This window comes from Carassius carassius, chromosome 22, assembly GCF_963082965.1.
Source record: "Carassius carassius chromosome 22, fCarCar2.1, whole genome shotgun sequence".
NCBI classification, from domain to species: domain Eukaryota; kingdom Metazoa; phylum Chordata; class Actinopteri; order Cypriniformes; family Cyprinidae; genus Carassius; species Carassius carassius.
Window position 1 is genome coordinate 28,665,037 of NC_081776.1, and position 15,874 is coordinate 28,680,910.

The following is a 15,874-nucleotide window of genomic DNA, read 5'->3' on the forward strand; positions in this document are numbered from 1 at the left end:
TGGCGGACCACCAAAAAGCAACTAGACTTGACTTTATCCAGACCTTGAAAACACTACATTAAAACTCAAGAACCTGCATGAACCTTGTTTTAACATTTGGAGAAGTCATCATTTTGAGCAAACATGCTTAGTTTCATTAATTTCTTATGCTTGAAAGCCATTTAAACTGACAGATGAAGGCTATAAAACTAAAGCTGTCCATTACAGAATGTAACTATGTTTTGAACATTGGGGGGGGACCAATTTATTTTTTATAAATTACATTTTTTTAAAAATAGAATGTTGAAGGTGTAAAGCTAGGTTTAAATCTAGTTGGGAAGTAATAATTTTAAACTATTTGCAAATATATATATACAGGGGTGGATTTCCCGGTGTCCTGATGGTGTCATTCTGGCCTGCCGGCTGTGGCTGTGCAGTCAATCAGCCTGACGTGCAATAGGCTGTAATGCAACTGCTAATTAATTGTCGCACCTATGAATTCACGAATCAGGCTATCGCGGAGTGAAATGACAACACCACATGACACCAACATCAGCGAAGCACTGCCTAATTGGCTTTATCTGTGCAAAAAATGGAGCGTAAACGCAAAGGAGGAGCAGAGGGGGAACGTACACAGCAAATTGCTGCAAAATCCCAGCCATGTTCACCAGTAAGGGAGCAGGTCGGTCAGAATTACATTAACAATATATTTACTATGGATGGGACGGTTCATTGAAAAAACCGAACCGTTCGGTTCTCCACACATCGCTCGGCATGCGCAGGGAGTGCTGTTCAGCTTAAATCTGACAAAGTATCTGTAATATAGCTTATTATAAATACCACTTAAAACAAACAGGGTCCAGCTAATATATGTTTCTGTTGATGGTTTAGCATTTTGGGTTCCCAGACATTACAACAACAGCGATGAGGAAAAAGAAAAAAAAAAAAGTCTGTGGACAAACCATCTTGTTCAATACGAATACGAACACTGGATCAGTGCGTTCTTTTAAAGTGACAGTCTTTATATTAATCGAACAGCAACTTCGCTGTTTATCTTTGATTACTTTATTCCATTTCTGTAACTAAAAACTAATGCTAGACCTCCCTAAAACACCATGAAAGTTAGTTTATTTTATTTGTATCTTTACTCTATTGTATTTATTTGTGCTGGTTGCTTGTAGTAAGAATATTCTTAATAGTATGATAAAATGTATATTTTTGAAAATATAGTTTTTCTATAAACATAACACATACAACAGTACCGAAACCGTGACTCTAAACCCGTGAAACATACCGAACCTTGAAAAAGCTGAACTGTTCCACCCATAATATTTACGTAATCATTTGGCCGATGGACGCTTTCATCCAAAGTGACTTGCAATAGATAAAATCTATTCTAAAAAAGAAATATAACAAATATATGTAATGATAGACGTTTTAAAAGAGCATCTTAATGACAAACTAGCACACTTTTTACATATGGGGATACATTTTTTTTTATTGCCAAATTTGACCAGAAATTTCGATTTTCCCTTTCTAGCCTACAATATGTAGCCAAGTGTACAATGTTTATTTATTTATTTTGAAGGTGACGAAGGAAGCAACAGTAGGGTTGCCACCCATCCCTTAAAATACGGAATAAACCGTATTTGAGAATAAAATAGCGCGTCCCGTTTTGAATCAATTCGGGACGGGGTTTGTCCTGTATTTTCGGTGTTGTCACATTGCAGCATCTCATACAAATCTTCTGTGAAGACTCGTCCTATTCTGCACCTGATTGGTTAATGCTCGCTGCTATCGTTGGATTGATTGGTTTGTTTCAGGTTCACAGCCAATCAGAGTCCGAGGAGGGCGGGTCTCTTGGCAGAGAGTCAATTTGAAAGAATGGAGAAGGCTGCTCCAGATACAACCCCCCCCCCCCCCCCCCCCCTCGTCCAGCGCTGAAACGAATACGAACTTAAAAGTAACGACAAGAGTGGGAGGAATCGATTACTTGGCTGGAAAGTGTCAGCGGTAATGAGTATCAAGCACAATTGGCTTGTCAGATGTGCGACAGCATGCCTCGGGAGAACAACATTCTTACACTTTATAATAAGGTTCATTTATTAAACATTAGTGTATTAACTAACATGAACTAACGAGTAAGAAATACATTTGTTACAGTATTTATTAGTCTTTGTTAATGTTAGTTAATAGAAATAAAGCTGTTCATTGTTTGTTTATGTTTAGTTAAGTGCATTAACTAATATTAACAAGATTTAAATAAAGAATTATAAAATGTGGAAATTAACATGAACAAAGATTAACAATTGCTGTATAAGTGCAGTTCATTATTAGTTAATGTTAATTAATGTAGTTAACTAATGAACCTTATTTAAAAGTGTTAGCGATTTGTTTATTTTGGTTAAGGTTTACCCTCAGACACATAAGCATTATTTTAATAAGAGATAAGATAGATATATTTAATAATAAAAAATATAGTGCCTAAGTGAAGCAAATAAACAACTTAACTAATTTAAATGATTGCATTAGGCTACTGTAGAATTAACAATAGACTACATAAAATAGATTTGTTTTACATGAATTTAGAAATGTTTATAGATTGGTTATTTATTATGTGGTTTCACTGTTTGGATGGTGTTACTGTCTGCAAACAATGACAAATATTTTTATGAAAACATGTTTTAAGCTGTGATTTACCACCACTGGCACGTCATCGGACCTGTGGTCATCATGGCCCGAGGTGTGTGTCCCCCCCAGGCGTCCCTTATTTTTTTGTATTGAAGGTGGCAACCCTAAGCAACAGTATCACTAGTGCTAGTGCACAGTTCAGCTTTTGAGTCAGAGCATGAACCTTCAGGTAAAGTTTAAGCTATAAGCAAAACTAAACATGCTGGCTATACTCTTAGAAAAATATGTGCTTTTATGATTTATAAGATCATCAGTAGTAGGACTGTGATCATGGGGACACACAACTGAAGGCTGCAAAATTAATATAGATTATTGAAAGTGCTTATTTCATATTGCAGAGAAACTCAATGTGCAGAGTGAAAGAGAGGGGGATTCAGGGAAAGATGATAGAGACAGTAAATGCTTTGATAGTCCATTTGATTATTTTGCCCGTCCACAGTCTAAGGATTTTGATTTATTTTTTAAGTATAACCCAATTCTAACAACTGAAAGAGCCAAAGAGTTTATCAGTCTGGTGGACACGTGAATTGGGTGGTGGTAACTGCAGCAACAGAGGTGGCCTGGGGTGGAGTCAAATTCCCGGCCTGATTTACTGCAGAGTGGCGGAGTCAACAGATTCAAAAGCTTGTGTTGATCCTTTTTGGATCAAAGCATCTGCTAAATAAACAAATATAATGTGGACTTTTACATTCTAGGTATCATCAATTATCCAGAGAGCCACATTATTTCTGGCTTTTTATGCAGGACATCCTTGTAGAAATAAAAATATAGCCTTCTAGATGCAAATTGTATGCTAATGTCTTTCATGTTTTTTCCCTGTAAGTTTAAAATGTAAAGTGACCTTGAGCTATGGAAAGGTGCTATACATATAAAATTAAAACTACTACTTCTTATGTTTAGATGTTATGGCCAAATTAATAATATCTCTGTTTTATGGATTTAACAGAAGGAAATTAACAATCATTCAAATAGTGAATTTTCATATGGTTTGGAGGAAATAACACTCAAACTAATAATGATCTCCTGAGGTTGGTGGTTATAATTTTATGAAACTTATGTGAAAAAGTAAGAGTGCCCAGTAAGAGTGGACCTACTGTATTGTAAAGCATTTTCTTCATATCTAACAGCAGTCAGTGAAGAAAGATGGCTTCCATTAAACGACTGCTTTATGACACACTGGATGACCTGGAAAAAGACCATTTCAAGAGATTTAAGAGCTTCTTAAGAGAACATGGACCTATTCCTGCTTCTGTATTGGAGAAGGCTGAGGCAACAGACACAGTGAATCAGATGCTGGATCGTTTTGGATCAGAAAGAGCTGTGAAGATCACACTTGATATCCTGAAAAAGATTAACCAGAACAATCTTGCTGAACAGTTAGAGAACAAACACAAGGAAGGTAATAAAGAAATAATATTGTAATATCAAACCTGTAATATAAAAAAAGAAAAAAATATATTTTTTCTCTTTTCAAGTCAAAATCATCAACTCAGACTGGATTTGATCTGAAAACTGAAATAAATGCAGAAATAAATGCTGCAACAGTAAAATCATGTGTTGGTTTAAAGGGTTAGTTCATCCAAAAAATTTTGTCATTAATTACTCACCCTTATGTTGTTTCAAACCTGTAAGAACTTTGTTCATCTTCGGTACACAAAGCAAAACAACTGAAATGTTCCCTATAGGGATGTTCATTTCAGTTATTTTTCCTAACCGACAACCAACGCTCTTTAACTGACAAAATTATTTTAAATTAAAATTTAATTAAATTAGAAAGGACAAGTGTTTGTGATCCATTAAAAATTCTAACATTTGTTTCCCGGGAATTCATTTTACATGGCAAAAAGGAGCAAACAACAGAACATGAGGATACACATAATACATAGTTCATAACAAAACCTGCACCTGCAGCGCTTCTGCCAGTGTCAAAAAACATAATAAATCTAACCTATATATATATATATATATATATATATAGGCCTTTACAAGAAATATATTTTTATGTAAATAATAAACTAAGAAAATGAACAAAAAACAGTTTCGATTAATTTTTGTGCTGTGCGAAGGGAAACCAGACAGCAGAAAATGGCATCCCATTTTTCTTTAGGCTAATTTTATGAACAAATTTTAGTTTTTATTGTGAATATACACAAATAAAGGCAAACTGGTTAATTGCTACCACTGTTTATGATGGAAAAGAGTTGCTTCCACTGTTTGAAGGAAAAAATTCAAGTGATTGTGCTGGCGCCGCATGCGCGCACAAAGTAAAGTTTGCTACCTTGACAATGCAGCCTGTTCATCATCATAATGAAATAGTCAGTCAAATATATGAAAAAACACACTGCTCAGTTTAAATATGTAGTATAAAATCTGTACCATTAAGGGTTATCACCGTACCGCTGTGATGTTATTATATTGGAACACGAGTGAAGTACATAATAAATAATAATTCGGCATTCAAATACATTGTGTATACTACGCGGAGCATATTTTAACCATGCATCAAAACTTTTTAAATATTTTGATAAATTACTGAAAATAAATAAATAAATGACTTTTTAAATAGTTTAACTGATTGTATTAATCGGTCAAAATTGTTAACAGTCGGTCAACAGGTTAAAATTAACATCCCTAGTTCCCAAGTCCAGAAACATAGCAAGGAGATCTGTGAATTATTCCATGTGACATCAGTGGTTCATCCGCAATAATGCAAAGCTACGAGAATATTTTTTGTGCACAAGAGAAAAAAAATACTTTATTCAACCTAATTTGTCTTTCCGCATCACCCTGGTACCATTTTGGAGAATATCTGCTGGATATACGCTGTTCAGTGTCAGCTGTGTCACGCCGGACTAGTTTCCAACGTTGTTGTAATTTGATCTGAATGGAAATAGCATATCGGATTATTTTACAGATCTCCTTGCTATGTTTCTGGACTTGGGAACATTTAAGTTGTATTGCTGTCTATGCAGGGTCAGACAGCTCCAGATTTCATCAAACACAAGTTGTGAGAAATAGAACAAGATAAACCAAGGTCTTGCTGGTTTGAAACTACTTGAGTGTGAGTAATTAATGATAGAAGTTTAATTTTTGGGTGAACTAACCCTTTAATTCTAGATCCTGCACAAAGTTTAGTTTATAAATCACATTAGCATTAGATTATTAAAGTATTTTTTTAGTTTATATACTGTTGGGGTTTGGTAATAATTTAAAAATAAATTCAAATTCATCGTTGGAAAGATTTTCCAAATTAATGCTTTCTGGAGTTTACAAATTAAAGCATCTGAAAAATTCTTTGAGGCTTAATGAAATTCACTAAAGCCTCAGTTCTGCATTATGTTCAATTGTGTTTTTATTATAACGTTGACAAATGTTTTTTGCTTTTTCATCATATTTTTATTCACTATCTTCAGCCTTTTTTACGGAGGATTTAATGCTGCAGAAATGCTTGCAAATTCACAAAACCAACATGAAGAAGAATGCAAAGTGTATTTTTGAGGGCAACAAAGACATTGACACAGATCTCGAGACTGTTTACACAGAGCTGTTCATTACAGAGGGAGATATGGAAGATGTCAATCATGAACATGAGATTATGAAGATTGATGAAGCTTTCAAGAACAGAAAAACACAGGACAAACAATTCAAATGCAATGATATATTTACTGAACTGAGGAAAAATAAAGAGGAGAAGATTGTGCTGACCAAGGGAGTTGCTGGCATCGGAAAAACTGTCTCTGTGCACAAGTTCATCCTGGACTGGGCAGAAGGAAACACCAATCAGGATATAGACTGTGTGTTCCTGCTTCCATTCAGAGAGATCAACGTTATTAAAGATAAAGAGATCAGTCTCCATGAGTTTCTGCTGAAATTTTATCCTGAATTGAAGGACCTGGAGAAATCAAAGTTATATAAGGAATGTAAACTAACGTTTATATTTGATGGACTTGATGAGAGTCGACTGCCGTTGAACTTTAAAAGCGACACACTGGACACTGTTGAGGAAAGAGCATCTACAGATGTGCTGTTTACAAGTCTGGTCAAAGGTAAGCTGCTTCCATCAGCTCTTGTCTGGGTGACCTCACGACCAGCAGCAGCCAATCAGATCCCTCGTCGGTATGTGGGTTTGTTCACAGAGGTGCGAGGATTCACTGACCAACAAAAGGAGGAGTACTTCAAAAAGAGAATCACAGATGAGACTCAAGCCTCCAGAATCATCTCACACATTAAGACATCTCGTAGTCTCTACATCATGTGCCACATTCCTGTGTTCTGCTGGATCACAGCCACAGTACTTCAGGATATTCTCATCAAGAACAATACAGAGAACATAAGCACAACACTCACTGAAATGTATATTCACTTCCTGCGGATACAGATGGACATGAAGAATCAGAAGTATGATGAACAAGAAAGAGAACATTCAGAGCACTTAAAAATAAATAGAGAGCTGATTTTGAAGTTAGCCAAGCTAGCATTTGAACAGCTGAAGAAGGAAAACATTGTGTTCTATGAGAAGGATCTGAAAGAATGTGGTATTGATGTGAGTAAAGACACTGAGTTCACAGGAATGATCGCTGAGATTTTTAAGATGGAAGATGGACTTTATAAGACAAAGGTTTTCTGCTTTGTGCATCTGAGTGTTCAGGAGTTTCTTGCTGCAGTGCATGTGTTCATCTGCTACCTGAACAAGAACAGACAAGAGCTTCAGTTTTTCTTTGAAGATTCACAAAATACAGCCTGGCAAAAGCTTCCGTTCTTCTCAAGAAATTTCAAATTTCATGACTTAACAAAGTGGGCCACTGATAAAGCAATGCAGAGTAAGAGAGGACATCTGGACCTGTTCCTGAGGTTTCTGATGGGAATTTCACTGGAATCCAGTCAGAACCTGCTCAAAGATCTGATCACACACACTAGAGACACCAGTGAGAGCATTAGACAAACAACTGAATACATTAAAGAATTACTGAAACAGGACATCTCAGATGAAACTTCAGTCAACCTATTCTACTGCTTACTTGAGCTGAAAGATAATTCATTATATGAGGAAATCCAGAGTTACATCAGTTCAGATGAACATCCAGGAAGAGACCTCTCATCTTCAATGTGCACAGTGTTGACCTACATACTGCTGATGTCAGAGAAGGTGCTGGATGAGTTCAGTCCAAAGAGGTACACGTCACCTTCAAACTACAAGAGACTCATCCCAGCTGTGAGATGCTGCAGAAAAGCCCTGTGAGTAATTTCACTTACTGCTTTTTAATTAAATCTTTTGTCTTACATCACTAAACAATTAAATGTTAAAATACTATGTGAAATATTTTCACAGTCTAGATTATGAAGGGTATAATAAATTATTGCAGTAACACTGAAAATCAGAAAATAAACTGGTTAAATATTCTGTTTTGTCAGATTTGACGGCTGTGATCTTAATGTAACATGCTGCAATACTGTGTCTTCTGCTCTACAATCGTCAAACTCTCATCTGACGGAGCTGGACCTGAGTAACAATCAGCTGCAGGATTCAGGAGTGAAGCTGCTTTCTGAGGGACTGAAGAGTTCAAACTGTCAACTGAACATACTGAGGTTTGACATTCACTGAATCACTAGGTTCAAATATGTGGAAGAATAGGCGTTTCTTCAGTGTAGTTAGCAGATATTTCCAGTCTATACTGTAGTACGATTGTGTCAGTGGCATTTTCTCCAAGAACACAATTATGATTATGAGAATGAAATAATACCTACATTTCTTAATGACTTCTTTGAACATTAAAAAATGTTCCCTTATCTTATGAATTTGATTAAAATAGATTTATTTTCACTTCATCAGTTAACTCCTTTACTCAGAGTATCAAATTACTCTCAGTTCTTGCCTCATTTCAGTAGGACAGATTTAGTGTGTTGATAACTGGAGAACCGCTGTGACTGTATCAGTGGCTACGTTTACATGCACCCAAATAATCCATTTGTAATCGGATTGATGGCTCAATCGGATTGAAAAACATTTATATAAACACCTTAATCAATCAGATTTAGCACGATCTAAATGAAATTTTGATTGGATTGAAGGGGGTGGTTTATTCCATTTCTAATACGATTGAGTGTGCATGTAAAAACTTGATCGGCTTGAACCACAAAACTGAAAGAACTACGCATGTGCAATTATGCAAGAAATAATGTAGGCTAATTACTGTAAATATGACACACGGAAAGAGCGGCTCTTCTTTTTGAATAAAGAGTTGTATAAATGCGTGTCCTTTCATTATAAAACTCTCCTTTCACTCGGTTTGTGTAGTGGAGCAGGACAACTTTGATTTGGATGCTCATCCACAGGCAACCCATTTTGGGTGCGGGGAGGGGCTTTTTATTTTTTATTTGTTTCCATGATAAATGTGAGCTGCACAGCACAGCGGTTTATATGTATATTTATCCATAAACAAGTAAATATTAATTCTGCTGTTAAAAACAAATAAATAAATTTAGGAGAGTGGTTATTATGTGCAAACATTGAGAAACTCTATATTATCTATGTCACTTTCACTTTTAATTTTCAATTTCACTTTCACTATTTGAGCAGTGTGCGCATGTCAAAAAAACTATTCCATACACGTAAACACTACTATCAGATTCATCAATCATAATGAATTCAGTCCGATTGAACCAAGAAGTGTGCATGTAAACGTAGTCATTGAATCAGTGAGTTGAACTGGGTCAGTTTGATTCATGAACCATTTGCTGCAGTGTTGAGCACAAATGCACAGATGAGTTAGGAACAGGAGTGGACCATGAGGCATTTTTCGGGCCTCTCATCTTCTTCTTTGGAAATACTGTGACATGCTCTGAGATTTGTGCTTATTTATTTAACTTTTTAATGATACATCGATAACACTTATAATAAGTAAAAGTGAGTGACGTGACATTCAGCCGAAGTGCACACACACAGAGCAGTGAACACACACCTGGAGCATTCGGCTGCCTTTTATGCTGCGGTGCCCGGGGAGCAGTTGGGGGTTCGGTGCCTTGCTCAAGGGCACCTAAGTCGTGGTATTGAGGGTAGAGAGATCACTGTACATGCACTCCCCCCACCCACAATTCCTGCCGGCCCGAGACTCGAACTCACAACCTTTCGATTGCAAGTCAGACTCTCTTAGGCCACGACTTCCAGTAATACGTATACAGTAATATATATTTTTTTTATTGCAAATTATTAGTTTTGTTTGATTGTTGTAGCTATTGCAAAGAAAAGGTGCTACGCAAAAAAAAAAGCGGTAACAATTTCTCTGTAGCCCGTATTTAGAAAAAATTATAAGGGTATTCATAAGGCATTATAATTAATGAATAATGCATTATTATGTTCTACCATCTCATAAATAATCATAAGAACAGTTTTAATGTATTATAATACTTAATTGTGGTCATAGCTTTTAAGAATATGATGATTTATGACACACAGTGAACATGTTGCATCCACTTAAGTTACAATGCATTATAGGTAACACTTTCTATGAAGCCCATATTTATAATACATAATAAGGGTATTCTTAAGGCATTATAATGAATGCATAATGCATTATAAAAAATGTATAATATGTTATATCAATTCATGTATAATCATAACAACAATTATAATACATCATAATACTTATATGTGATTATAAGTTTAAGAGTATGATTATTTTTAACACACATTTAATTCCTATTAAATCTACTTAATTTACAGTATAATGGACTATATCATACCTTGACATTGTTTATTTAAGATCTGCACAGTATCTTATTACAGCTTGTGAGTGGTTAGATGTTGAGTGTTATTTGAGTGTTTCCTGTGGAGCTTATGTTTATTAATTGATGTGAGCTTAATACTTCAACTGACAAAAATGCAATGTTTTATATGGTTACATTTTATTTTGATGGTCCCCTTAATCAATCAACTATAAGCAACTTTGCAACTACATGCCAACTAACTCTCATTAGAGTATTAGTATGCTAGAATAAGTTGATGTACTTGCAAAGACTCTTATAGTCAGTTTATCTGTTGGTTGACCATCAAAACAAAGTGTTTGAATATATTTACAGTAGCAAAGATATACTAATACTCTAATTACCGCTAGTTGATATGTAGTTGCAGAGATACTTATCAACAGCTGTCCAATATAAAATAACAAACTAATATTACAATACAAATTGTTCAAAGCAAATGTGTCATATTACACATTCATATGATCTGATATCTGATCTTATGGCTGTTTGACATAATTTTTATTATTATTATTACTGCTTAAAAGTGGTATTTGACCGCTTTAAGTAAAGTAGCATCAGAAAAATGGCAAGATATGAGACTTATAATACATTATAACTATGAGAAATATAATCTGTTGTAAAAATGGATGCAACGTGTTCATTGTGTTATAAATCATCATATTTTTAAAAGCTATAACCACAAATAAGTAAATATTATAATATATTAAAAGTGTTGTTATGAATATTCATGAGATAATACAACATATTATAAGGTTTTTTATAATGTATTATGCATTCATTATAATGCCTTAAAAATACCCTTATAATGTATTATAAATACAGGCTTCATAGAAAGTGTTACCGAATTATATTTCCCATAGTTATAATGTATTATAAGTCTCATATCTTGCCATCATTTATGATCTGCACAATAATTTAGTACATCTTATTAGTGTTTTTACTGAAATATTACAATTACAAAGTCTTCATAAAATACATCCAAAAGGCTTTATAATGTGGTCTTATTATTTATAGGTGTTCTTTGTGTGCTTTAAAAGCTGAGCTATAGTCGATGAATAGCAGCCTTACATAGTTCCCATTGCTGCTCTCAATGTGCATGAGATAAGAGTGCAGGATGTGAGAGATGGCATCTTCAGTGGATCTATTGGAGCGACAGGCAAACTGAAGAGGGTCCAAAGTATCAGGGATGGAGGAGCAAATGTTGTTCTTTATAAGTTTCTCAAAGACCTTCATGACTGTTGACGTGAGGGCAGCCACACGATAGTCGTACAGGCTAGAAGGGTTATTGTTCTTAGGCACAGGGATGATGACAGATTTTTTGAAGGAGGTGGGAACCACCGAGTTAGCAAGGGAATCATTAAAAATAGATTGTAAACAAACCAATGAGCTAATTAGCACAGGTCCTCAGAACACGGCCAGAAAACCCATCAGGACCTGCTGCTTTCCTGACGTGCACTCGCTTTAGAGCCCTCCCAACCTCGTCCTTCAACACGGTGAAAACAATTATCGCTGCTCTGACTGCCGCTTCCTGATGCACTGATTGACAGACTTGCGTTGCTGTGGTTGCATTCAAAGCGGCTGTAGAAAGGGTTTAACTGGTCAGAAAGCAATGGTTCTGCTCTCACAGCTGTAGAGGCTCACCCATACTCGGAATTGGTGCTTAACCCATCCAAGTGCATACACACAGCTGTGAGAAGTGAACATAACGTGAACACTCACCCGGGAGCAGTGGGAAGCTATGTATCCAGCGCCCGGGGAGCAACTGGGGGTCCAGTGCCTGGCTCAATGGCACTTCAGCCATGGGTATAGAGGGTGGAAGAGAGCGCTGTTCATTCACTCCCTCCCACCTACAACTCCTGCCAGCCCCAAGACTCGAACCGGCGACTTTCTGGTAACTAGTCCAGCTCTCTAACCATTAGGCCACAGCTGACCCTAATGCTGGAAATGTGACTCTATGCATTCCCTGTATCGGTGTTTGGCGCCTCTTACTGCTCGTCGAATGTTTTGTTCTCACTCATGTTTCCTGACGAGAGCCCGGCACTGCATGTAGCAGTGCGTTTGTTTACTGCAGCACGGATTGTTCTGTCCACCCACAGTTTCTGATTTGAGAAGGTCCTTATAGTTATTGTATCTGTAGCTTTTTCGGTTAGCGTGTTTAGATAGCTTAATGCTACTTCCGTGAACTTGCTGATGTCAGAGGAACTCATGTTGCAGTCTATATCATCTTCAAGAGCTGGAGTCGATCCCCACATATACGCATGATGAGGCATTTTCTCCTGATAATGCTGAAAAGAACTTAAATTACACTTTCAGTTTTGATTATACAAATAAGAGCAATACATCAATTGAATCTGTAAAGGGTCTACTTTTATTTGTATACAGACACAGTAACAACAAAACTCATTTTATAAAATAAAGATAACAAACATGGTGTACTGTCTGCAGCCTTGGTCTGCGGTGATCTTCATTTATGCCACGTTTCCACCGAAATTACAAGGAACATTTGTACAAGGAACTTTTTCCCCCTAGACCTGTTGCTTTTTGCGTTTTCAACGCGGTCTAAAGTACCGGGAAGATTAGGCAAATAGACTGGTGACGTAGGTCTGCGCGCGTTTCTCAATACAAAGAACGCTGATTTAGGACGTTCATCCTCGGTAGTGCGGACTTTGTGCATTCGAATCGGGATCGTGATGTCTGTGACGACGCAAGTCCGGTAAATCTGCAAATAGCAGCGTACTTGATAACTTCAGTCAGCTGACCATGGCTACTGCAATTTTCCTCTCTTTATATTTACAATAAAACGAAATAGGATATCAAGTACAACTGCTACCTTTCCTTTTCATTTAAACATAATAACAGCTGCAGAAATGTACTTAGTTCAGGGATATGTGTATATACAGCCATTACAATGAAACGAAATATTATATAAATTTGCCTTTTATTTTCATTTTAACATATAGATAAATTGAATACAGACCAAAGAAAACCTGTTAGATTTACCCAAAACGAATTATATTTTAGGTTTAACCACTAAAGAGACATCAGAGCCAGCGGCACATATCAGAAGGTCTAGCCAAGGTGAGACTGCTCTCAGCGGATACATGATCTCTGAGCTCTCGCTGATCGCGTGGAGCTCACCGTCTCTGAGGTCGGCGAAACACATTTTTAAATAGGCGCTGTACCACCTCGCCAGCAGGGACTTTCTGAGGGGCATTTTTTTACCCTGTACTTTTTTTAGTTCCTGGTTCCTGCGGTGGAAACACAAGTACCAGGCCAAAGTCCCTAGTTCCTGGGTAAAGTTCCTGCGGTGGAAACGCGGCATTAGAAACACGTAATTAAAATAAACTGTAACTCAGTGAATACTCAACGAACATTAGAGACATTAGAGATATATCTATAGAAAGCTTGACATGTCTACAACTAAAGAAGTGCTACCAAAAACAAATATTCTGTGATAACGTAATACATATGAAAACAATGCGATGACCATCTTTCACGTCTCCCTTCATTAAATCTAATGCGACCACGCCCACGCACTGTCAGGATCCTACCCAGTTAAGCACCCACACCTGTTGCATATTAACGATCTCATCAAGGCATCTCAGCATGCGAAGCATGCAGCTTGTAAATGCCCATACAAAAAACAAAGCAGCGAGACTGTTCTTCAAGTTTTTTTTTATTTTACTGTTTGCTTCGCGCTAAGAGGAATAAAACATAATTCACCCCGAGAAGATGTGACAAGGATTACCTCGGGATTTGAGTTTTGGATTTCCTCAGAAAAAAGAATGAAGTGCTTTATTCAGCAGAGATCATAAACATAAGTAAGTCTCTTTTATTATACTTTAATGCTTTTTTGTTATACTTTTTATACTTTCTCATAATGTGTAAACATTTTACTAGTTAGACTTTTTCCAAATTATAATTCCTGACTAAATGTATAATTAACCCTAAAACCGTATTCTGGACAAATGTGGGCAAAATAATTTTTATTTATTTTTTAAAAATACTTCCCTTGATCTGAGCGGTACAAGACTTGGTTCCTTTTCCTAAGTTTGCCTCCTGAACACACACAATTTTTTTTGACTCGATTCTACAATGTTAAGTGGGTGAAAAAAAAAACTCCTTAATCTTGTATTTGGGTCAAAAATGGGCACCCATAGAAATGAATGGGGAAAACTGTAATTTAGAGCATTCTTCTTGTTTTTTTGTAAAAATAAATTAATAGATCCAATACAATGCATATCTAACATACACCCAAATGAAGGGCTGATCCTGTACAACATTCTCATCATGGCAAAAACTAACACTCATACACACACACACACACAAACAATGCATTCAATGAGCCTATGACAGAGCTGGGCTAATGTCTGACCATGTTTTTTGGTATGATCCAATCATCCACCTGGCTCATCACCCTCTCTCTATCTCTCTCACTCTCTCTCTCTCTCTCTCTCTCTCACACACTCACTCACACACACACACTCTCTCTCTCACACACACACACACACACACACACACACACACACTCACACACACAAACACACTCACACACACAAACACACTCACACTCTCACACACACAAACACACTCACTCACACACACACACTCACACTCTCACACACACACACACACACACACAATGCATGCAATGAGCCTATGACAGAGCTGGGCTATTTTTATTTATTTTTTTTCAAATAAAAACTGAATTGAATGAGAAATGTCTGACCATGTTTTTTGGTATGATCCAATCAACCACCTGGCTCCCGACACCTTCAGAGTCCGATCAAACTGCTACTGCAAGGTTTGTTGTTACTTCCAAACAAAACGTTTATGTAGCATATGCTACCTAATGGACACCCTGCAGCCAATCAGAATCGAGTATTCACCCAGACCATGGTATAACTATTATTGTTTGTTCTTGCCACTTATTTAGTTTATGTATGTTCTTACCTGTTTGGTACCAATTAGTTATTTAAATTAGATGATTTGTGTTTGAAATAAATGACAAATGATCTACTACTTTGTCTTTTCCTTATAGCATGGTCATATTTAGCATATTTTGGCATCTTTGTATAGTCTCACCTAACACGTATATATATATTTTTTAAATTACAATTTTAACTTGTGATAGTCAAAAACTTAAGAGGTCAAATTCATTTTATACAGTGGTTCATAGAGTTCAGCCTATATATGCAGCCATTAAGTACTATAGCCATCTAGTGGCTATTGATATTTTTGTTTTTTGTTAATTTAATACCAAAATGAGACACCAGGTGACCGCAAAGTCATTTCATCTTTAGGTTTTAGCTCTAAGAACTTATTGAAATGATATTTTAATGTAGTTAAAAAATTTCTTTAAGTAAAACATAAAAATAAGCATAATTTACATAGAAAATATGGTACTTTTTGAGGTAAATAAATTCAAAAATAAAAAAAGCAC

At 36.2% G+C, this 15,874-nt stretch overlaps 2 protein-coding genes across 2 annotated transcripts in view; both read left to right on the forward strand.

Annotated features, from left to right (window-relative positions):
- Positions 1-15,874, forward strand: part of LOC132099196 (tripartite motif-containing protein 16-like) — a 332,267-nt gene that overhangs the window by 290,107 nt on the left and 26,286 nt on the right. The window lies entirely within an intron of this gene.
- The window catches only part of LOC132099202 (NACHT, LRR and PYD domains-containing protein 3-like), a 37,902-nt gene continuing 25,829 nt past the window's right edge, over positions 3,802-15,874 (forward strand). Inside the window, exons 1-3 of the mRNA XM_059505654.1 lie at positions 3,802-4,069; positions 6,084-7,905; positions 8,083-8,256. Of these exons, the coding sequence (XP_059361637.1) occupies positions 3,814-4,069; positions 6,084-7,905; positions 8,083-8,256 (2,252 nt within the window). The 5' untranslated portion in view covers positions 3,802-3,813. The remainder of the gene's footprint in view (positions 4,070-6,083; positions 7,906-8,082; positions 8,257-15,874) is intronic.